A 25,519-nucleotide genomic window follows, 5' to 3' on the forward strand; every position below is an offset into this window, starting at 1 on the left:
AGAACTGCTCTGTGTCACTTCATGTGCATTTTACTTATTTTGAGAAAACTATCATCATATACAGAGACAGCAGTTTCAAAAAAACACCAATGTTTCAGGAGTTTATTACACAGAATGCGTCACATGCTTATTAGATAACTGTATTTGAGTTGATGTATATGCTTTTATTTATTATTCTTTAATTTTCACAAATTTAGAAAAGTAATCAAAAAGTACTCAAAAGTAATTAGTTACATTACTTTGATAAAGTTATTGAAAAAGTTACACTACTATTACATTTTAAACAGGATAACTTGTAATCTGTAACCTATTACATTTCCAAAGTAACCTTCCCAACACTGATATTTTCATAGCATTTTTTTTAATGCAATATCCCAAATTTCACATCTAAATGCATGCATGGAAACATAGTGACAATTAATTACTGGAGTGAATCAGCTAGTTATTTAAAATGATCCTTATTTAAGTTGATTTAAATGAATAGTTTAAACAATCACCTTTCCCAGGAAGTCGTTCTTGCCCACCATGTCCCAGTCCCAGACCTCCACCGTCACGCGTCCACCTTCATCATCATCATCACCTTCATCCAAACTCAACTCCAGCGTCTCATCCCAGTGCGGGAAGCGCGTCTTCTTTATGATCTGATGAAACAACCAGGTGTTATGTCACTTACAGCAGAACACGCTCATGAGGAATTCATTTTAATATTGCATACTGGTCATGACGCAACAACTTAATTTTTTCTTAAATACTCAGTGTTTCATCTTAATAGTGATATTTCTAATATTATATTTATTTAGCAATACTAAGAAGAAGAAGAAGAAGAAGAAAATATATTAAGTCAGAAGTACTAATGTAATTTTACAGTTGTACTATAAAATAATAATAATTATTATTATTATTGTAATTGATCACAAAGTTTTGGGCCAAATTGTGAAGCTATACAAACAAGCACAAGAAAAGACATTAAGTCATGTAATCTTACAGTTGAACTGTAAAATAAAATAATAATAATTATTATTATTACGTTTCAATACTCATTTTTTACAGTGAAATATTAAAATAGCATTAGTTCTTATTTTGTTTAATATTTTTATTTACTATGTCGTAGTAGTAGTAATGATAATAATAACTATTATTATTAATCTTTTTTAGCCATACTGATATATAATCATAAAATTTGGGGCCAAATTGTGCAGCCCTACAAACAAGCACAACATATTAAGTCATAAATATTAGTATTGTACTGTAAAATGCAATTCATACTACTCCAATATAAGATGAAAATGCACCCAAACACTGGTTCTGGCATCTACTGTGAATGTTTTTAACATGCAAAAGCCTGCTTTAATGGTGTGTTTTCTCTGTTTTGTCTCTGAGAACAGTTTGGATGGAGACTGATGAGGATCTCACCGATGTCTCAGCGCTGAGGTTGTTGTAGATGATTCTGGTGAAGGGATCAGAGGTACCGGAGATATCACGCGGCGCCAAATCACTGTAACCACACAACACTTCACGATTCAGACAGACGGACAAACAGCTGAAGCATAAATATAACATTCGTGCACTGTCATCCAAAGAAAAGCAGTCTGTTACAAAACAAATAATATGTGTAATAATGGCAGTTGATGAGATTCGGCTGGATCCGGTCCTCACCGGGCCTCGATGACGTGACAGTGCAGACTGCTTCTCTGAGCGTCTCTGTGCAGCTCCAGAGCCAAACGAATCTCACCCTGAACCTCTTCATCTGGATCCACACGTGTCAGATTCAGCCAGTTATCCAAACCTGCAGGAAAACACACATACAGTATAAAAGATTACAGAAGACTCACTGGATGTGTTCAGAATAGCATGCATACTATTCATACTTTTTTTTTGCAGTATATAGTATTTATACTGTAAACCATACACAGATTTAATGTTTGCATTTGCCAAAGTGTGCAGTATTAAACCAGAATGCAGTGCATGCAAACCTTTCATTTGCAGTGTGTGGCAAATATCAAGTAAAATCAGCTGTGACTCTTTTACATACTAGTATTATTATTATTTAGAGTTTTTTCTTACTTTAACCATTTTTATTTTGGTATATTGTTAGCTTTTTTATTTTGTCATGTTTATATAGTTTTTAATATTTGTATTAATGTTTTTTTATTTTATTGCAGCTTTATTTATTTTAGGACACACACACACACACACATATATACAAAAGTATGGAAGCAAAATAATGACTTATGTCTTTGAAACAAAAAAGCATGCTGAATAGCACTAACTGAAAAATAATGCATTGAATTAACAGTTCTTGCATTTTAATGCCTTGTATTTCCAGGGCTTGCATTGTTAGGTCCTGAAATTTTATATAGTTGTTCATTTAAGCTGTGAATATTTCAATTAAAAATATTTCACACACCTTTTCATAATTAAAAAATCAATAATTCATATTCACGTTCCAGAATTCACTTCCAAAATATTAAATCGGTTAAAAATACGATGTATAATATTCAACAGGCAAATTTCGGTCCGTTTTATTTCACTTTCCAAATTCGCTTCCACAAATTCAGTGGTTAAAATTCGGCAGATAATTGGCCCTTTCACATCCGGGAGCTGCAGGAATAGCAGTAGAGCACAGAGGCATGATCTCCATCTACTGTCAGTCGCTCACCAGCAGGTGGTGCAAGCAGCTGTTAAATAAGGCCAAAGCAACAGGTGGATTAAGTAATACAGTTACAAAAACTGATCTGCAGAAATTAAGCAAGCGCTAAGCAGAAGTTTTGATTATCGGGGCATGTGGAAAAGCTGATTGTGCGTATGTTTATTTCAACCTCTTTGCTGTTACCAAGTAAGCAACTATGTTCAGCAGTTCCTTCATCTTGGCTGAGCTTTCAACGTTGTTACGGGAAAGGATGAAGCTGAATGTTTAGTTCTTGTCACATGACCCGCGGTGCGCTTGCGGCATTCAGAAAGTTGAGATGTTTTTAACTCGATGCTGTTCGGACGCGCCTGGAAAAAACGGGCGCGTCGCACCGCGTGCGTATCGCGACCGCGTCGCTTCCATTATGAGCGCGCATACCGCGCGCCTACATTGGAAATAACGAACTTGAGCATGCAAAAGACGCGATAAGTGAACGCCCCCTAAGAACTGCGGTCTTCTACAGTACTTCAAATATGCCGTGGAGAATCACAGAAAGTGACCGAATTCAAGAACATTGTTGCAGCATCTCTCATGCAACGAATAAACACAGCTAACTTGGAGAATACAGTGAAAACTCCTCTTCTCGCGTCTGCCCTAGACCCTCGGCACAAACATCTCAGGTTTCCCGATGAAAACATGAGAGAATTAAGAAAAAAAAACTTTATTTGAACATTATCAGAACATTTTCCTTGATGCAAGTGGTGCGGATGCAGCCGCCGTCACCAACGATGCAGAGGATGCAATAACAACTCGTAGGAAAAGGCTGGAAAAGGCTGAGCCAGTACTTCAGCGATGATTACAGAGAGTCCAGCCGAGACGAGTGGGAACAGTTCTTGCTGGAGTCATGTATTCCACCAGAGTAGGATCCCATTCAGTGGTAAACGAAAACACGAAGCGCTTCACAAAACCTATTCGCTTAGCACACCGTTATTTGTGAGTCCCGACAACGCCTGTATCGTCAGAGCGCGTTTTCTCCGCGGCTGGCCTTATTGTTAACAGACTAAGGAGCCGACTTTCCCCCAATCATGTTTACATGCCCGTATTTCTTAACAAGAACATTTGAAAGAATAGAAAAAAAGAAAAAAAGATTTGCTGACAGTTTAAAAGTTAAGTGTACAATAGCCTAATTGCTGCAGGCTGCTTTACGTTTTTTCTTTGTTCACTTATTATTATTTTTTTGCTTTTAATCTGTACTTTTATTTGTTTGCACGCATTGTTAAAGGTTTTCAGCTACAAAACACGATGTGTAATGTTCAAGCTTATTGTGTGTAAGCTTGTTCAAAATGACGAAAACAAATGTTGCTGAAAAATGTCTGACTCATTAAACTTAATTTAAATAAACGAATATTCTTTTTTTTGTGAGCTCAAATAGTCGAATGTGATATTTGTGGAAAACGCCCATCCCTAGTAAGTCAGTCTTGTATCTAGCAATGTACTACAACTGTTGGAACATGAAAACCCTTTCCAGGGATCTTTAATATGTAAATGATTGTATACTGTAAATATATGAAGGGAGGTATTGGCAAAATCTCACCTGTAGAAAATCACTATGAGAAATACAAGATTAAGAATTTGACTGTGTTATTTAGAATTTTAATTAAAACACATCGGACCTTTTAACCCAGTCAGTGGAATTGTCAGACGGTCCCTTGGGTGCGGTAGCACGTCAATAATTTCTTCAGTTTACATTTTCAGAATATACCTAGATTGTTTTTAACTCATTTTTTTATGTTAATATAAATTGGTTTCATATTGTTAAAACTAATCATGGTATTGATATCTTTGTGTGACTGTCGACTTTATAGACCAGTGGTAATGGAAATCAATTATAAAGAAAATGCAGCGCATTGGATTCTTTTTGATCCCATTTGCTTGCCTGTATATAGTTTGCATAATCCTCAATAAAATCTATTCTGAGATCTGAGGTCTTATATCACAGTATTAATTGACTGAGAAGCGTTACTCGTCATTGGGGAATCCTGGAGTGTGACGTGAGGGGATCCCCAGTATTACAGCACAGCGACGCACAAGCCATGACACAAAGTTAGGCAAACTAAACAACCGAAAGCAATATGTGTCTTCCTTAGATGTAATGTTAGTTCTGTAATTCAGCGTTGGGTAAAACACCATTATAATCTCCTTTGAATGGATTGCCATTTTGAAATAAATTTAGTAGCAGAGCTACTGAAAGCGATTTTTTTTTTGTGCTGCAAATCCATTTATCCTTTGCTGAAATTTCCGCGTCTTCATGGAGAGAGCGCGTCATTGTTGCTTAGCCTCAGGAGCGCTTCTGCCCGAGCACTTTGGAAAAAAGGAGAAAGCGGCGCACATAGCCTTTTCCACGCGTTATTAGGCGCGATATGTGAATGGCCCCTTATTCATTCATTAATTATTTTTTAAATAAATTAAATAAATTATTTTATATATATAACATGCACTTTTTCTTGTTCCGTAACTTGCGTTCATATCCACATCTGTCTGTATATAGTTTGCATCATCAGTAAGATGTGAGTTTGTCTTTAAATCGCTGTCATTGTTAGTGCGCTGAGCCACGTGTTTTCTTTTCTTTAACAGATTTCTGAGGGAAACCGCGTGAAACCTTGAGCGTTCGTTCATATTTTACATCTGCTTAACTATCTATATAGTTTGCATAATCATCAATAAAATGTATTCTGAGATCTGAGGTCTTATATCACAGTATTATTTGACTGAGAAGTGTTACTCGTCATTGGGGAATCCTGGAGTGTGACGTGAGGGGATCCCCAGTATTACAGCACAGCGACTCACAAGCCATGACACAAAGTTAGGCAAACTAAACAACCGAAAGCAATATATGTCTTCCTTAGATGTAATGTTAGTTCTGTAATTCAGCGTTGGGTAAAACACCATAATAATCTCCTTTGAATGCTGCTTACTTGGTCACAGAAAAGAGGTTGAAATAAACATACGCACAATCAGCTTTTCCACATGCCCCGATAATCAAAACTTCTACTTAGCGCTTGCTTTATTTCTGCAGATCAGTTTTTGTAACTGTATTACTTAATCCACCTGTTGCTTTGGCCTTATTTAACAGCCGCTTGCACCACCTGCTGGTGAGCGACTGACAGTAGATAGAGATCATGCCTCTGTGCTGTACTGCTATTCCTGCAGCTCCCGGATGTGAAAGGGCCAATTATCTGCCGAACTTTAACCACTGAATTTGTGGAAGCGAATTTGGAAAGTGAAATAAAACGGACCGAAATTTGCCTGTTGAATATTATACATCGTATTTTTAACCGATTTAATATTTTGGAAGTGAATTCTGGAACGTGAATATGAATTATTGATTTTTTTATTATGAAAAAATATTTTTGAATTGAAATATTCACAGCTTAAACGAACAACTATATTACATTTCAGGACCTAAAGATGCAAGCCCTGGAAAAACAAGGCATTAAAATGCAAGAACTGTTAATTCAATGCATTATTTTTTCAGATAGTGCTATTCGGCATGCTTTTTTGTTTCAAAGACATAAGTCATTATTTTACTTCCATACAAAAGCGTTTTAGTGCCACATTGAATAAAAAGTCTAAGATTACGAGATTAAAGTTGTAATATTTTGAGAATAAAGTTGAAATATTACAAGAATAAAGTCGAAATATTACAAGAATAAAGTCGAAATGTTTCGAGAATAAAGTCGAAATATTATGAGATTAAAGTCGAAATATTACGAGAATACATTTTCACAAAGACTATTTGGAATTTTCACAAAGAAAACTGTTTAATTTAATGAATTGTTTCACATAAATACAGCGATCTGATCATTAAAGAGCTTGAAACATTATTGTAAGACACATAATAAGTGTTTCGCTATATAACTGATTTTGAAAGCTGAGACTTATATTAAAAATAGGTCCATCAAAAGCACAAATCTTATTACTATTGGGTGGCTGGCGCACTACAAATAACGAATGCAATGGAAGATATGAAATATTATTTCTAAGCATACTGTCCCTGCGAAGTTGACACATGGTATGATTTCTGCTTCATTTTTGTTCAATTTAGTAAACCTGGTGTCAATCTTAACATCATCTTGAGTCATTATTTTATATTGAAAACATTTAATACAGCATAATACTGTTTAAAAGTTTATCAGTGCATACTTTTTTACATATTATATAGAAACCGTATTTAGATTTATTGCATGCTTAATGCAGAGATTTTGGCAGCATGACAAAAAATGTGTCAAAAAAGATGTTCAAAATACTGCTATGATTTGCAGTTCATTTGTCAGACTGGAAATGGTAGATCAAGTGATGCATAGTGCATTATTGGATACAGTATCTCATGCATAGAGTATGCTTATGCTCACAAAATTATGTGTATTTAGTGTTTGTAAATGTGCATGCACAGAATTCATACAAGTTATTACCTTTGTGTTGAGCGGCGATCAGGTCTTTACTCAGGGAGATTTTACCAATTACATCATCATGACTGCAGCATAAAAAAAGACACAAGATTTATGATAATATTCAGAAGATTACTATATTAAACCACCAGCATGATTATCTTCAACTCTACAATAACAGTAACGAATATTACAAATAATTGTTCAAATCGATATGTTTTGGGAAAAACATCAAATTAACATAACATCTAGGAAATGTTTTTGTAACTGTTAACATTCTAATCACGACAGAGAAAGGGGATATTTTAAATATAAATTTGCACTCTGGTCTTGTAGTATGTGCATTAAAAAATCGGCCTCCCAATGGACTTTATTTATCAATTTGCTGACTTTGTGAGTGGACTTTTACCCATGCATGACAGATTTTTAATTTTGGGTGATTGTTGATTTCCCCCCCCAAAAAAGATTTTTTAAATCTTGTGGATTCTTTCCATTTACTTCAACATGGTCTTACAAACCCAATTCCAAAAGAGTTGGGACACTGTACAAATTGTGAATAAAAACAGAATGCAATGATGTGGAAGTTTCCACATAGATGACATATCAAATGCATCATTTTAAAGGAAAAATAAGTTGATTTTAAATTTCATGGCATCAACACATCTCAAAAAAGTTGGGACAGGGCCATGTTTACCACTGTGTGGCATCCCCTCTTCTTTTTATAACACATTGCAAACGTCTGGGGACTTAGGAATAGGAATAGGAATGTTGTCCCATTCTTGTCTAATACAGTCTTCTAGTTGTTCAACTGTCTTAGGTCTTCTTTGTGCCAAATGTTTTCTTTGGGTGAAAGATCTGGCCATTTCAGTACCCAAATCCTTCTTCTACGCAGCCATGATGTTGTTATTGATGCAGTATGTGGTCTGGACTTGTCATGTTGTCAAGCTGGATCATGTTTAGTTATGGCTTCTTTTTTGACCTATAGAGTTTTGGCCGGCAACGGCGAATAGCACGGTGGATTGTGTTCGATGACAATGTTTTCTGGAGGTATTCCTGAGCCCATGTTGTGATTTCCATTACAGTAGCATTCCTGTATGTGATACGGTGCTGTATAAGGGCCCGAAGATCACGGGCATTCAGTATGGTTTTCCGGCCTTGACCCTTACACACAGAGATTGTTCCAGATTCTCTGAATCTTTGGATGATATTATGCACTGTAGATGATGATGACTTCAAACTCAGCATTGGGGGAATTGGTGATCCTCTGCCCATCTTGACTTCTGAGAGACACTGCCACTCTGAGAGGCTCTTTTTATACCCAATCATGTTGCCAATCGACCTAATAAGTTGCAAATTGGTCCTCCAGCTGTTCCTTATATGTACATTTTACTTTTCTGGCCTCTTATTGCTCTCATGAAACTCAAAATGAGCCAATATTTGGCATGACATTTCAAAATGTCTCACTTTCAACATTTGATCTGTTATCTATTATTCTATTGTGAATAAAATATAAGTTTATGAGATTTGTAAATTATTCCACTCCTTTTTTGGTGCGGGCACAGTGGTTAACCAGAAAAATAAAAAATGGCACGCCATGCCGAAAAGGTTGCCAACCTCTGTACTAGAGGATGTGGCCTTTTCATATCATAAAGCTGTCACTTTTTAGATGTCTGCGAGTCATGAGACAAGTAGGTCTATCTATCTATCTATCTATCTATCTATCTATCTATCTATCTATCTATCTATCTATCTATCTATCTATCTATCTATCTATCTATCTATCTATCTATCTATCTATCTATCTATCTATCTATCTATCTATCTAGCCAAGCAAATAGAATCATGCTAGTAACATGTTAATCATGCTACCCTGTTGAAAAAAAACCAGACCTAACCAGCATATGCTGTTTTTTTTAACTGGATAATACCTTACTAATAATGCTAGCAACATGCTAGCAACATTCTAGTAACATGCTAGTAACTTGCTAATCATGTTAACAACATGCTAGTAACATGCTAATCATGTTGAAAACATGCTAGAGACATGTTATCAACATGCTTATCATGCTAACACATGTTAATCATGCTGGAAACATGCTGATTACATGCTAATGTCTAATGTCAAATTGCTCCCCGGATGCTGGAGCAAAACGGCAGCCCACTGCTCCGGGTGAGTGTTCATGGTAAGTGTGCGTGTGTGTGTGTGTGTGTGAGTGTGTGTTCCCTGCTCACTGCTGTGTGTGTGCACTTGGATGGGTTGAATGCAGAGCGCCAATTCCCAGTATGGGTTACCATACTTGGCAAATTTCACGACTTTCACTTTACTTTTCTCACTTCACCTGCTAACAACATCTTAAATTATTAAGATAGTTGGTATCTTTGGTGACACTCACTGATATTGTAGAAAATCCCACCGACTGTCCTCTGGATAGTATTCCATCATGGCTGTTTAAAAAATTATTATATTAATAATGATAGCCTCCATTCTGGTTTGATGCTGTTGTCACTGAACAATGCTGTGGTGAAGCCACTTCTTAAAAAGACAAATTTGGATCGTTCTGCTCTGTCCGATTTTAGACCGATTTCAAAACTTCCGTTTTTATCTAAGATTTTAGAGAAAATTGTTGTTAGTCAAGTTTTTTTTTTAAATGCTGTGTTAGAGACTTTTCAGTCCAGCTTTAAATCTTACCACAGAACCGTGTCTCTGTTGTTAAAGCACTTAATGATATTTTATTATTAAATGATTCTGGTCATTCTGTGGTTCTTATGCTCTTCGATCTAACTGCAGCTTTCTATACGATTGTTAATGGGATCCTTGTTTCACGCTTCGAGGAAGTGACAGGTATTCAGGGTACCGCTCTTAAGTGGTTCAGATTAGTCCTACCGAATAGAAGTTCCTCTATCAATTCAAGTCAGGCGTTTCATCTTCTGCCCTGTTGATATGTGGTGTCCCACAAGGATCTATTCTTGCCCCTTTTTTCTTTTCTCTATACATTTTACCTTTAGGGACAATTTTTTGAAAGTTTTTGTTTTCCTATCATTTTTATGCAGATGATACAAATCAAATGTATTTGCCTTTGAGGGAAAATCATGTAAATGCTCTGGACTCCCTTGTGAATTGTTTGAAGGACGTTAAAACATGGATGTCAGCAAACCTCTTAAATTTTAACGAGAGTAAGACAGAACTTATGTTTAGTTTGGTTTGGAGGTCCTAATGTGCCTGAACTTTTTAAAATGTAGGTGAGCTGACTCCTTTTTGTAAACCTGTGTTCAAAAACCTAAGGGTATTATTTGATAATACCCTCAAATTCGATAAACAGATAAATTCAGTTGTTAAATTGTTTATTTTTTTAGTGGTGAAGGTTAAACCATTTCTTTCTTATAAAGATTGTGAGAAGGTGATGCATGCATCTGTGTTTGCGAGGCTTAATTATTGTAATTCTTTTTATGTGGGTGTTTGTCAAATGACTCTAAACCATTTGCAATCACTACAGACTGTTGCCGCTAGGTTTTTGACTGGGACTCGCAAGTGGGATCATAGTTCTCCTATTCTGTGCTCTCTTGGCTGGTTGCAAGTCCAGTATAAAAATGTCTTTAAGCTCCTAGTTTTTGTATATAAGTCTTTGAATGGGTTAGCTCCTTCTTACTTGTCTGAGCCAATCTATTTTAATTGTTCAGAGGACAAGGTACAAACAAACAGGTTATCCGGCCTTTGTGGTCTGGTGTCTTCTTTCTACATTACTCCTACTCTAAGTATTTTTAAAAGAGGTCTGAAGGCTCACTTTTTATGTTTAGCTTTTGAGACTGCAGTGTGTTGAGTCATTGGTTTCTGCTTGTACTGTCTTTGATGTTTTATTTGGTGTTTTGATACTGCTGTTTTCTATTTGTGGAATATTTCTTTTATTGTACAGCACTCTGCTCAACACTCTGTTCTTTTAAATTAAGAAACTGAACTGAAACTGATATTTTAATCTTCTTTGAATCTTATAAACAGGCTTTCAAATGACTGTATATTCTGGATTAGTGATGTCCGATTCGCGAACTAATCGTTCAATTTAACTGGTTCTTCTTAGTGACTTCTTAGCTGACTTTATTCAGCATTGTCTTCTCTTCCGTGTCTTTTGTGAGAAAGATCAATACAAAGCAGTTTGTGATATCCGGGTCGCGAACGAATCATTCGATGTAACCGGATCTTTTTGAACCAGTTCACAAAAATCGAACTGAATCGTTTTAAACGGTTCGCGTCTCCAATACGCATTAATCCACAAATGACTTAAGCTGTTAACTTGTTTAATTTGGCTGACACTCCCTCTGAGTTCAAACAAACCAATATCCCGGAGTAATTCATTTACTCAAAGAGTACACTGACTGAACTGCTGTGAAGAGAGAACTGAAGATGAGCACCTTAATCCTTAATAAAGGATGTATTGATCTTGTGAATTTTACTATACCAATATTTTTTAATTGGCTGATGTTGAGGGATACAGTGGGAGTGCTACCCTACTATTTCACCTATGCCTAGAAACAGCACTGATCACAACCAGAAACCTAGAAATGTTAACGTTATTACAATAATCAAAGTAATATATTTTGGGTGACAATAGGTTTAGTAGAACATTGTAAATAAATATGTCTGCAACATTCGAATCACGTTAAGAAACCTAGAAATGTTAATGTTCTTAAAAATGATATTTTGGATGTTGTAACCTTTAAATAATGTTCTAATCATGACAGGAAACTGGATATTTTAACATTGTTATAGAAATACATGTTCAGATAATGTTACATTATATTATTATGTTAGATTTTAGGGTGAATTTAAAGTTAGTAGAATGTTGTAAGAAACTTTTTTTTCCCCTGACCTTTAAAGAAAATTGTACATGTAAAAATAAACGTTGAGATAAAGTTCAGTTTGGGGTGAAAGTAATGTTAGTGGAACATTGTAATGGTTTCACATTTATTTCAAAACGATGTTTTTATAAGCTACTGTTGGTTTACTCATCTAGTCTCATGTTTATCATGAATCTGCAGTGAATCTGAGATCACGGCGTGTTTGTTACCCGATGGTGTCTTCATCCATGACGTAAACGGTGAGCGTATGGAAGCCCTTCGGCAGGTTAAGGGTGTATTCCTCGCCCCAGAATGGGTTTCGGTTCTTCCAGATGGTGGCGGTTCTGGACGGGACACAGAACACATGATTTAACATGGAGCCAATTTGGAAAATGGAAAACAATCTATCAATTCATTTCTCAAAGGAAGGCCTGATCATTTCCATTTTAAAAGACACAATGTTTTTTTAAAAATGCACCACATGTGCAGTGCATCAAACTATTATAATAAAGCATCTGAAAGCAACACAGCACGCCATTCACTGACTCCTTCACACACACAGCATCATTTTTGCGAGGGGCTTGAGGTTAGTTAGTTCCTCTCAAAGGTAACCAGCTGATGTTGTCAAGTGCAATGATGCATCCCATCATCACAGCATCAGTGGCAAACAGATCACAACACCATTAATCATCATGCATGCAATCAATAAATCAGACTGTTATGATGATTACTAGAGCGTTCAAAGCATTAATGCAGTAAATGACCGACTTGTTTAGAGACATGGCTTTCGTTTTTTTATGGTTTTTTTTTTTCAGACTGACTTCAATTAACTAAAAGAAAACTTTTTGCATCTTTAGAATTACAGAAACATGTTAGGCCATCAATCCTGGCATGTGTTGCCAGATTTAGTTGACTTCTGGAGACAATTAAACACATTATTATTATTTAGATGCACACAGATATTTGGCGCCACATTGGTGAGCTTTTATATTTAATTTCATGAATTTTATTTTATTAACACTGCCCTTCAAACAAACCCGCTGACATCAGTAGAGTTAATGTAACATGATTTGTCTGATCTATGAACCTTTCAAACAGTGAGGAGCTGTTTAATTTTTTTCTAAATTATAAAAACATTTACTTTATGCAAAAAAAAAAAAAAAAAAAGTTTACTTTACGTTTTGTCAGATTTTAAATATTTTACAATTACAAGGAAATATTTTATTTTAATACTTTAAAAAAAACATATTGCCATATTGTAATTATTTTAGAACTATACTTTTTTAAGGATAGTTTTGTCAAGTTTTACATATTTCACAATTGCATATATATATATATATATATACATTTTAAGGAATGTTTTGTCAGATTTCATATTTACAAAAACTAATAAATAAATATATATATATATTTTTTTACCCTTTTAAGGACAGTTGTGTCAGATCGATAAAACACATTATTTTATTGAAAAATATGTATCTTTTTTTAAGGTAAGTTTTGTCAGACTATATATTTCATAATTATATAAAAAATATTTAACAATATTTATGCTTTTATAAAGAAAGTTCTTTAAGATTATATCTTTTGTGCTCCTTTAAGTAAACACACACACGTTTGTTTTTGTGTAAAATGTGTTCATCCCATAGGTGTAATGGTTTTTATACTGTACAAACTGTATATTCTATGGCCCTACACCAACCCTACACCTAACCCTAACCCTCACAGGAAACTTTGTGCAGTTTTAGATTTTCAAGAAACTTCATTCTGTGTAATTTATTAGCTTGTTTACCCGTGGGGACCTCAATTTAGGTCCCCACCGTGACACGAGTCCCCATGAGTCTGTGTGTATTCAGGTTTAAGTCCCCACCAGAATAGAAAAACAAATACACACACACACGTGAGAATGTGACACTCACCTGGCCACGACTTCATTGTCAACTTTGACGATGCAGTACGGATCACTGGACCGAGAACTAGATAAAAACACACAACATCATCCTCATGTCAAGAGTTCTGACTCCAGAGTTCTAGATCAAACACTAGAGAACATTCTCTCAAAGTTAGAAACTAACTGTTTTCCAGTTACTTTTTTTGTTTACAACATTTGTTTAAAGTTATTTTAAAAAGGCTCTTGACATGATAGCAAGAAAAACATTGTTTACACAATAATCAAATGTAAAAAATAAAATAAAAAGTGATTCTATTCTAATGTAGAAATATAATTTTCATAAACCAATGTGTAGATTATCAGAATTCTGTCATAGTTGTGTACACACAGTTAATATTAACAGAACATTTATTCGGTGTTACAAACAAAATTATAAAATGGAACGTTCTGTAATTGAATGGTTTTTTTCTCTATTCTTTCTTTTTTCTTTAATAACATTCTCAAAATAGTAACATTTTTAAACGTTACTTGTTTTGTAGCATTCAGAGGACAAAGTAACATAATGCTTTCAAAATGATACAATTGTAACGTTCTGTAAAATTGAATGTTTTCTTCTCTCTCTCTCTCTCTCTCTCTCTCTCTAAATAAAAAAAGACGTTCAGTGAACATTCAGAAATAACATTTAATGGAAGATTATCAGAACATTCTGTCAGAGTTATATACAAACGGGTTTCCAGTAACATTAATAGAACCTTCATGCAATGTTTTCTGGTTTTTAATAACATTCTGAAAAATGTTTTGTAACGTTCAGAGGACATTAAAAAATAACGTTTCTATAATGCTTGCAAAGTTTGGAACAATTGGAACGTTCCGTAAAATGGAATGTGTTCTCCCTCTCTCTAAAAAAAACAAACAAACAAACAAACAAAAAAAACTGGACTTTCAGTGTACATTAAGAAATAAGGTTTTGTGTAAGCTGGGAACGATGAATATCATAAGAGAAAGTCATGCTGTTTTGCGTGAACTTACACGTCTTTTGCAGGCAGATCTCGTCCCTCGACGATGCGAAAGTAGAGAGAAGTGTTTCTGGCCATGATCTTCAATAAACATCACGATCAGAAAACTGAAACTCAGGTCAGGAACACTGAAAACACGGAGGTAAAACCCTCATCTGTAAGAGCAGTTCACAAATTAACTGACATTAATGAAATTATATCTAGTTATATTTCCTGTAGTCAGTGGATGATGTTAATGCATGATTGTCATGCTGCCGCTGTCTATGATCTCAGGTGATGATGAGGTGATGATGATGATGCTGAGACGTCAGTGGTGCTGATGAGAAACTGAGAAACAGTGACATCTGCAGGTGAGCGACGTGCACTGCATCCTAACGTTTCTACACATAATTACTGTGATAAAAACAATTAATTTGAACTGTTAAATGGATTTAAAAGTGGTTTTCATTTTTAACATTGAGAACAACATTAACTCTTATGAGTTAATAACATTAAGAAAAGAAAATGACAATCAAAAGGTTCAATGCAATAAAACATAACGATTAATATAAAGATGATTTAACAAATATTAATTAAATCATAGACATAATAAATGAATGTATTATGTCCATAAATTAAACCAGTGGTCAACGTCATCACAGAAAAAATATAAATAAATAAATACAGAGTTAAGATGCACAAACCTCTTTTTAAGACAACATTGAATACCTTGAGAAATTGTTTTTCAAAAGACAAAGAAAATGGTTAATGCAATAAAATGTAAAATACAGATTTTTTAACAATTATTAAATGAATCATAGATCTAATAAATAAATGTCTAATAAATTTAACTACTGTATGAAAACGTCTAGGCATATGAAGGGGCAGCCCAGCGTGCTCTGAAGGACCTCTAGACGCCGCTACTGCGCATGCGCAGACATGCACACACAGTTCAAAACAATCGGAACTTAGGTCTGTTTTAGATATTTGTGATTAAACATCATAAACATCAACCTCGCGTTCGTGTTTAACCCCGACACGCCTTCAGCATCAATCTTTTCCTCTCCGGAAGCTGAAATCTAAAGCGGGTGAGAGTTTGCTTCTGTTTAATTTGTGTTTTAATGCTGTTCTTCGACGCTATTCACAGAGATTCACACTAACGATCAATAAACAATTCACTTCTATTACGTGACGTATTTTCTCTTTCAGTCAGTACATGAACAGAACTATCTATGTACAGTTATCTCCTTATTATTGCACTGCTTATGACTTTATTTCAGGTTATAACTAGTGTGTGTATGGTTATAACTGTGTGTTGTGTGTTTTGTGTGTGTGTGTGTGTGTGTGTATCTATCTATCTATCTATCTATATATGTATGTATGTATGTATGTATCGTATATATATATATGTGTGTGTGTGTGTGTGTGTGTGTGTGTGTGTGTGTGTGTGTGTGTGTGTATGTTTGTGTGTCTGACGTCCCGATCTGACTCAAATGATTCGCGAACCCGCTCTGAAGTCGCGATCTCATTTGATCAAATCATTTGAGTCTGAAGCCGCGATCAGAATCAAATGATTCGCGACCTCCCGATCTGACTCATATGACTCAAATGATTCGCGAACCCGCTCTAAAGTCCCGATCTGATTCAAATGATTTGCGGACCCCCTCTGAAGTCGCGATCTGACTCAAATGACTCAAATGATTCGCGAACTCGCTCTAAAGTCCCGATCTGACTCAAATATGTATGTATATAATGTAGTATATGTATCCGCTCTGAAGCCCCGATCTGACTCAAATGATTCGCGAACTCGCTCTGAAGTCCCGATCTGACTCAAATGATTCGCGAACTCGCTCTGAAGTCGCGATCTGACGCAAATGACTCAAATGATTCGCGAACCCGCTCTGAAGTCCCGATCTGACTCAAATGATTCGCGAATCCGCTCTGAAGTCGCGATCTGACTCAAATGATTCGCGAACCCGCTCTGACGTCCCGATCTGACTCAAATGATTCGCGAACTCGCTCTGAAGTCGCGATCCGACTCAAATGATTCGCGAACTCGCTCTGAAGTCGCGATCCGACTCAAATGATTCGCGAACCCGCTCTGAAGTCCCGATCTGACTCAAATGATTCGCGAACCCGCTCTGACGTCCCGATCTGACTCAAATGATTCGCGAACCCGCTCTGAAGTCCCGATCTGACTCAAATGATTCGCGAACCCGCTCTGACGTCCCGATCTGACTCAAATGATTCGCGAACCCGCTCTGAAGTCCTGATCTGACTCAAATGATTCGCGAACCCGCTCTGAAGTCCTGATCTGACTCAAATGATTCGCGAACCCGCTCTGACGTCCCGATCTGACTCAAATGATTCGCGAACCCGCTCTGAAGTCCTGATCTGACTCAAATGATTCGCGAACCCGCTCTGAAGTCCCGATCTGACTCAAATGATTCGCGAACTCGCTCTGAAGTCGCGATCTGACTCAAATGACTCTAATGATTCGCGAACTCGCTCTGAAGTCGCGATCTGACTCAAATGATTCGCGAACCCGCTCTGACGTCCCGATCTGACTCATATGAATCAAATGATTCGCGACCCCACTCTGAAGTCCCGATCTGACTCAAATGATTCGCGAGCCCGCTCTGAAGTCCCGATCTGACTCATATGACTCAAATGATTCGCGAACCCGCTCTGAAGTCCTGATCTGACTCAAATGATTCGCGAACTCGCTCTGAAGTCGCGACCTGACTCAAATGATTCGCGAACCCGCTCTGAAGTCCCGATCTGACTCAAATGATTTGCGAACTCGCTCTGAAGTCGCGATCTGACTCATATGACTCAAATGATTCGGGAACCCGCTCTGAAGTCCCGATCTGACTCAAATGATTCGCGAACCCGCTCTGACGTCCGGATCTGACTCATATGACTCAAATGATTCATTCATTTCAGAATAGGTCATATTAATATTGTATTTTTTTATTATTTTATTTCACTTTTGTTTTAATTTATATTTGTTTCAGTTTTAGTTTGAATAATTTTTAGCACATATTTTAGTCAGTTGCCAAGGCAACATTTCTAAAAAAAAAAAAAAAAAAAATGTAATCTAATATTTGAGTTTTGTTTTAATTTCTCTTTTATTTCAATCAAAAAAACTGACCCCCCTGACTTGTGTGCATAAAAGGCTTGTGTTTGGTTTAGCTGGTTCTCATAGATGCTGAAGAAAACAAACCAATATTTAAGTTTTTTTAAATACATCATCCACCCAGACTTTAAAAAGGAACTATTTGTTCTGTGGTGAGCTGTTTTCTCCTTGATGTGCAGGCTGAATGTGGCATGGACATGTACTGCGCTGTGAGAGACGATCCATCTGATGCGGCCAGACAACAGGAGAGACACTATTACCTGCTTTCAGAGCTGCAGACGCTCGTCAAGGACCTGCCCAGGTGTGCACATCACAGCACAGATCTCTGATGCACAAGAATACCTCCCGAAGCAGTGATCACTGCCAGAGAAACCTCAGTGAAGCATGCTCAAAAAATAGAAATCGCAAAGCTAAGTTACTCCAGGAGTTACGTGGAAAAGGTCTCTAATCAGAGCAGAGAGTCTTAAATTCATTGTGGGTTCGATTCCCAGGGAACACATGTTGGGTAAAAAATGTTAGCCTGAATGTATTGTAAGTCCCTTTGGATGAAAGCGTCTGCTAAACGCATACTTTTTATAGTTTAAAAATATATTAAAAAAGAAACCTGCAGAGTTGAAAAGATTCAAGAAAAGTTGGCCTGTAGACATTTATGTAATCAAAACTCAGATTAATGGAGACTTGTCACAGCTCTTGCATATCATTGCTCTTTTGTTAGTTTTGATTGCTTCTGTTGATTAAAAGCGTCTGTTAAATGACTACATGTGAATGTAGATCTAACAGGACGGGTTCAGTGAGTGATGAAGGTGTGTTTCAGCTCGTTTCAGCAGCGTCTGTCCTACACCACGCTCAGTGATCTGGCTCAGGCACTCATCGACGGGACGGTGTATGAAATAGTGCAAGGGCTGCTGGACATTCAACACCTGACGGAGAAAAACCTCTACAACCAGAGACAGAAGCTACACAGCGAGCACAGAGGTGTGTGTGTGTGTGTGCTCTTGTTTTTGTGTCATATCAGGACCCAACTCTGTATAATGACATGGGTATGACACAGGTATTACAAGGAGAGGGAGACTTATGAGGACATAACCCACGTCCCCATTTTTCAAAACGCTTATAAATCATACAGAATGAGTTTTTTTGAGAAAGTAAAAATGCACAAAGTTTCCTGTGAGGGTTAGGGTTAGGTGTAGGGTTGGTGTAGGGCCATAGAATATACAGTTTGTACAGTATAAAAACCATTACACCTATGGGATGAACACACTTTTCACAAAAACAAACGTGTGTGTGTGTGTGTGTGTGTGTGTGTGTGTGTTTCAGCTCTCAAGCAGGATTTGGTTCGGAAGCACAGACAGTCTCTGCAGACGTGCAAGTCTCACAATCTGTCCGTTCTGAAAACCACCCAGAAAGCAGAAGCTGAGGTACTGCTTCTCCTCACACGTCTGTGGGCTGGGACAATAAATCGGTGCATCGCGATTTGAGCAGTGAATTGAAATTAAGTCCTTAGCAATGCATATTACAAATCAAAAATGAAGTTTCGATATATTTACGGTAGGAAATTTACTAAATATCTTCATGGAACTTGATCTGAACTTAATCTCCTAATGATTTTTGGCATAAATTAAAAATGTATAATTTTGACCCATACTCTTCAGGCTCTCGATCAGCGGGTGAAAGAAGAGCAGAGGATGATGGACGAGAAGGTCGTGGCTGAGATGGATCAGAAGGTTCTAGATCAGCAGAACACGCTGGAGAAAGCAGGCGTGCCGGGTTTCTACATCACCACTAACCCACAGGTCAGTGTCGCTCTTCTTCACGCTCCGCGTCGTCTGCTTTCGTTCTTTCAAACGCTGTTCGCTCTGTTCTTTCTCAGGAGGTGATGATGCAGATGAATCTGCTGGAGCTGATCCTGAAGCTGCAGCAGAAAGAGACAGTATCTGGATCTCTGCTCTGAAGACGTGAAAGAAGGACCCGTTTTAGTTGATGATGATGGACTGGAAATGTCTATAGACTATAGACATCCCCACTGCTTTTCTTTTGACTTTAAATATTGTTTTGTAAATATCAAAAATATCAATTTTGCGAGTCGTTTAGTTTTTTGCACACATTCATGTTCTGTTATGATTTGTTACATGTGAAGGAACCATATTTGTTTAGTCTTAAGTAATTACTAAAAATGACAGTCTGCATTTATTGACTATGATTTGCATCATTAAATCACAAAAACTGACCGTCTGTGTGCCAGATTTGCTTCGTTGAATGTACAGAGAGCATGCAAATATTTTGGGAATTTTTTAACACCATTGATTTGGTAAAATGAATATAGATTAATAGCTTTCGCTGTAAAGATGTGTGTGTGTGTGTATAGTTTTCAGCAATGTTTTAAAAATGCAATTTACATTGTTGTACTGTGTGTGTGTGTGTGTGTGTGTGTGTGTAACACACAATTTAATATAAATTCAATTTACATTATTATTTTTAGTTTTTATATACAAATTAAATACTATATATATATATATAAGTTTACAGTTTTTAAAATATTTATTTCATAAGATTTTCTTATTGTATCATCATTTAAATATTTATATATATAAAAAAAAATACACTTAATCAGGCCCATTTCCTCCCTGAGATTGTATTATTCTGTAATTTGTTAGTAAGATGTTAGCGCAGCTGACGATGTGATTAAAACACATTTTATAACACTTTATATTATATTATATTATTTCTGTAGTTTCCAGCCCATGTGTGTAAGTAGTTCATCTGTTTTGTCAGCTTTATTTTCTTTTAAGGTTGTGTAAAATAACCAAACGCAAAGTGAATCTGTTTTCCGTTTCTGGGCATCATTTCTTTCTCAAGCGAATCGATTCATTTGAGTCAGTTGATTCATTGAGAAGTGTTCATAGAAAGTTTTATTTTTATAGTAAAAATCACGTTTAGCTTTTTAATGTAAATGTGTTCATACTTGATGTTTGATGCTAGAAATTTTGTGCCAGATAAATAAATACAACAATATTGACAAGCGTTTACTATACATTTTGTACCAATTTTGTCAGTTGTTTTGTATATATTTTTTATTTAAAAAATTTTTAAATAGTTTTTAAAAATATATAGTCCCTCCATATATTTAAATCCAACAAAATATATTCACATTTGACACATCTGGAGAAAAACAAAGATTTGAAATTAATTTTCATGCCCCTGAAATACAGTTTCAAATATATTTTGGTTTATTAAGATTGAAACTAAATATGTTTTCAATTTCAAAAATATATTTTATTGGGCTTGAATATTTACAACTTATATTTAGCGTATATTTAAAATTTATTTTGGCCAGAATAATTTTTTTCGTTCATTCATTCATTCACTTATTTATTCATCATCAAATAATTTATTCATTCGTTCGCTCATTCATTTATTCATTCATTAGATTATTCGATCGTTCGTTCATTCATTCATTCTATCATTAATTCGTTCATTCATTTATTCGTTCATTCATTTGTTTGTTTGTTAGTTCATTCACTTATTCATTCATTCATAAATTCATTCGTTCATTCATTTGTTTTTTCGCTCATTCATTCACTTATTCATTCATTCATAAATTAATTTGTTCATTTTTGTTCGTTCATTCATTCGCTTATTCATTCATTCATAAATTCATTTATTCATTCGTTCATTCATTCATTTGTTTATTCATTCATTCATCAATGAATCTATTATTTTGTTCATGCATTCATTTATTCATTCATTCATTCATTCATTTGTTCATTAATTTATTTGTTCATTCATTCATTCGTTTGATCATTCATTTGTTTGTTCGTTCATTCATTCACTTATTCATTCATTCATAAATTCATTTATTCATTCGTTTGTTTGTTCATTAATTCACTTATTCATTCATTCATAAATAAATTTATTCATTTGTTCTATCATTAATTTATTCATTCATTTGTTTGTTTGTTCGTTCATTCATTCGCTTATTCATGAATTCATTTATTCATTGGTTCATTAATTCATTCGTTTATTCATTCATTCATCAATTAATTTATTCATTTGTTCGTTCATTCACTAATTTTTTTGTTCATTAATTTATTTGTTCATTCATTCGTTCTTTCGTTTATTCATTCATTTGTTCATTCATTCGTTGGATCGTTCATTCTTTCATTCATTTGTTTGTTTGTTTATTTGTTTGTTTGTGTTAAAATTCAATTCAATTCAAGTTTATTTGTATAGCGCTTTTTACAATACAAATCGTTACAAAGCAACTTTACAGAAAATTATGTTTCTACAATATTTAGTAGTAGCTAGTAGTTTGTGCACGTTTGACAGGATTTTAGAAAAATAAAAATAATAATAATACAAGACGTAGTCAGCTAGATGATGAACTATCAATATTATTAATTAATAGTAATTATATGATGCAGTCACACATGTAGCAATAATTGTTAGTTCTGTTTGTTGATTCAAGGTTAGCATCATCTGGGGTCCTCTGAGGGTCAGCATCATCTCTTCTCAGGTGTTCTGGATCCAGACTGGAGCTTGTGGGATGTAAATCCCGTGGCAAAACATAGAAACAAAATAGAGACATCATTAGCATAGCTGCTGATCCAACAAAGTAAAATTAGTTTAACCCAAGCTAAAGAATAAAAATGCAGATGCAACTACACTCACAATTTAAGAGATACATTATTCGAATGCTTGGCGAAAGAGATGCGTTTTTAATCTAGATTTAAACAGAGAGAGTGTGTCTGAACCCCGAACATTATCAGGAAGGCTATTCCAGAGTTTGGGAGCCAAATGTGAGAAAGCTCTACCTCCTTTAGTGGACTTTGCAATCCTAGGAACTACCAAAAGTCCAGCGTTTTGTGACCTTAGGGTGCGTGATGGGTTGTAGCGTGGTAGAAGGCTAGTTAGGTACGCAGGAGCTAAACCATTTAGGGCCTTATAGGTAAGTAATGATAATTTGTAACTGATACGGAACTTAATAGGTAGCCAGTGCAGAGACTGTAAAATAGGGGTAATATGATCATATTTTATTGACCTCATAAGGACTCTAGCTGCTGCATTTTGGACTACCTGTAGCTTGTTTATTGACGAAGCAGGACAACCACCTAGAAGTGCATTACAATAGTCCAGTCTAGAGGTCATGAATGCATGAACTAGCTTTTCTGCATCAGAAACAGATAACATGTTTCGTAGCTTGGCAATGTTTCTAAGATGGAAGAATGCGGTTTTTGTAACATTGGAAATATGATTTTCAAAAGACAAATTGCTGTCCAATATAACACCCAGATTTCTGACTGTAGAGGAAGTAACAGTACATCCGTCTAGTTGCAGATTGTAATCTACAAGATTCTGTGTGGTGTTTTTTGGTCCAATAATTAATATCTCTGTCTTATCCAAATTTAATTGGAGAAAATTATTTGTCATCCAATCTTTTACATTTTTAACACACTCTGTTAGCTTAGATAATTGGGAAGTTTCATCTGGTCTCGTTGAGATATATAGCTGAGTATCATCAGCATAACAGTGGAAGCTAATTCCGTATTTTCTAATAATATTACCAAGGGGCAACATGTATATTGAAAATAGAAGGGGACCTAGGACGGATCCTTGTGGCACTCCATATTTGACTGATGATAAATGAGATGACACCCAATTTAAGTAAACAAAATGGTAGCGATCGGACAGGTAGGATCTAAACCATCTTAGAGCCTGCCCTTGAATACCTGTATAGTTTTGTAATCGATCTATGAGTATGTCATGATCTATGGTGTCGAACGCAGCACTAAGATCAAGTAAGACTAGAAATGAGATGCAGCCTTGATCTGACGCAAGAAGCAGGTCATTTGTAATTTTAACAAGTGCAGTTTCTGTGCTATGGTGGGGCCTAAAACCTGACTGAAATTCTTCATACAGATCATTTTTATGCAGGAAGGAGCTCAATTGAGCAGACACAACTTTTTCTAAAATTTTAGACATAAATGGAAGATTTGAAATAGGCCTATAATTTGCCAGTACACTAGGATCTAGTTTTGGTTTCTTAATAAGAGGCTTGATAACCGCCAGCTTGAATGGTTTTGGGACGTGACCTAAAGATAACGACGAGTTAATGATATTGAGAAGCGGTTCTTCGGCTACAGGTAACAGCTCTTTTAGTAATTTAGTGGGTACAGGATCTAATAAACATGTTGTTGGTTTAGATACAGTGATAAGTTTATTTAGCTCTTCCTGTCCTATATTTGTAAAGCACTGCAGTTTATCTTTGGGTGCGATGGATGAAACTGAAGTGTTAGACGCTGTAGAATCTACATTCGCTATTGTATTTCTAATGTTATCTATTTTATCAGTGAAGAAATTCATAAAGTCATTACTATTTAACGTTGGTGGAATATTTGAATCAGGTGGCATCTGGTAATTTGTTAATTTAGCCACTGTGCTAAATAAAAACCTTGGATTGTTTTGGTTATTTTCTATGAGTTTGTGGATATGCTCTGCCCTAGCAGTTTTTAGAGCCTGTCTATACCTGGACATACTGTTTTTCCACGCAATTCTAAAAACTTTCAAGTTAGTTTTTCTCCATTTGCCTTCAAGACTACGAGTTACTTTCTTGAGAGAGTGAGTATTACTGTTATACCATGGCACAGTATGTTTTTCTCTAACCTTTTTCAATTTGATGGGGGCAACAGCTTCTAATGTATTAGAGAAAATAGTGCCCATGTTGTCAGTAATTTCGTCTAATTCATGTGTATTTATGGGTACAAATAGTAGTTGAGATAGATCAGGCAGGTTATTTGCGAATCTGTCTTTGGTGGCTGGAACAATAGTTCTGCCCAGACGGTAACGCTGAGACATATAGTTAATATCAGTTATACGCAGCATGCACGATACAAGGAAATGGTCTGTAATATCATCACTTTGGGGTACAATATCTATAGCAGTAAGATCGATTCCATGCGATATAATTAGATCTAGTGTATGATTAAAACGATGAGTGGGCCCGGTGACATTTTGCTTGACTCCAAAAGAGTTTATTAGGTCAGTAAACGCAAGTCCTAATGTATCATTTGCATTATCAACGTGAATATTAAAATCTCCCATGATTAGCGCCTTATCAACTGTAACCAGAAGGTCTGAGAGGAAATCTGCAAATTCTTTTAGGAATTCTGTATACGGCCCTGGTGGTCTATACACAGTAGCCAGACCAAGCGATACAATAGATTTCTTTTGCATATCTGACAGTGTATATTGTTGCAACACCTCCTCCACGACCAGTCTGACGGGGCTCATGCTTATAACAGTAGTTTGGTGGAGTAGACTCATTTAGACCAAAATAATCATTTGGTTTTAGCCAGGTTTCAGTCAAGCAGAGTACATCAAAACTATTTTCTGTGATCATTTCATTTACAATAACTGCTTTGGGTGTGAGTGATCTAATATTTATGAGCCCAAACTTTAAAAATTGTTTTTGTTCATTTACTTTACATTTTTCTGGTTTAATTACGATAAGATTTTTTCTAGATCCTACATTATATTTATATTGTGACCTCACTATTCGGGGAACAGACACAGTCTTAATAGTTTTTACAGCGC

The 25,519-nt window shown here is 35.8% G+C and overlaps 2 protein-coding genes across 3 annotated transcripts in view; one reads left to right on the forward strand and one right to left on the reverse strand.

Annotated features, from left to right (window-relative positions):
• Window positions 1–14,964, reverse strand: part of LOC132098145 (rasGAP-activating-like protein 1) — a 38,608-nt gene extending 23,644 nt beyond the window's left edge. Inside the window, exons 1-7 of the mRNA XM_059504309.1 lie at window positions 14,825–14,964; window positions 13,824–13,880; window positions 12,138–12,251; window positions 7,102–7,163; window positions 1,657–1,786; window positions 1,414–1,495; window positions 498–641 (exon numbers count right to left, since the gene is read on the reverse strand). Coding sequence (XP_059360292.1) covers window positions 498–641; window positions 1,414–1,495; window positions 1,657–1,786; window positions 7,102–7,163; window positions 12,138–12,251; window positions 13,824–13,880; window positions 14,825–14,889 — 654 coding nt within the window. The 5' untranslated portion in view covers window positions 14,890–14,964. The remainder of the gene's footprint in view (window positions 1–497; window positions 642–1,413; window positions 1,496–1,656; window positions 1,787–7,101; window positions 7,164–12,137; window positions 12,252–13,823; window positions 13,881–14,824) is intronic.
• Window positions 14,965–15,706: 742 nt separating this feature from the next.
• dgcr6 (DiGeorge syndrome critical region gene 6) overlaps window positions 15,707–25,519 on the forward strand; it is an 18,223-nt gene continuing 8,410 nt past the window's right edge. For both annotated transcript variants that reach the window (XR_009422712.1, XM_059502885.1), the window contains exons 1-6: window positions 15,707–15,878; window positions 18,109–18,230; window positions 18,744–18,904; window positions 19,247–19,347; window positions 19,582–19,722; window positions 19,800–19,905. Coding sequence is in view for 1 of the 2 variants with exons in the window: in XM_059502885.1 (XP_059358868.1) it covers window positions 18,121–18,230; window positions 18,744–18,904; window positions 19,247–19,347; window positions 19,582–19,722; window positions 19,800–19,880 (594 nt within the window). In the remaining variant the exon portion in view is untranslated. The remainder of the gene's footprint in view (window positions 15,879–18,108; window positions 18,231–18,743; window positions 18,905–19,246; window positions 19,348–19,581; window positions 19,723–19,799; window positions 19,906–25,519) is intronic.

The sequence above is a fragment of the Carassius carassius genome, chromosome 21 (genome assembly GCF_963082965.1).
Source record: "Carassius carassius chromosome 21, fCarCar2.1, whole genome shotgun sequence".
In the NCBI taxonomy this organism is placed as follows: domain Eukaryota; kingdom Metazoa; phylum Chordata; class Actinopteri; order Cypriniformes; family Cyprinidae; genus Carassius; species Carassius carassius.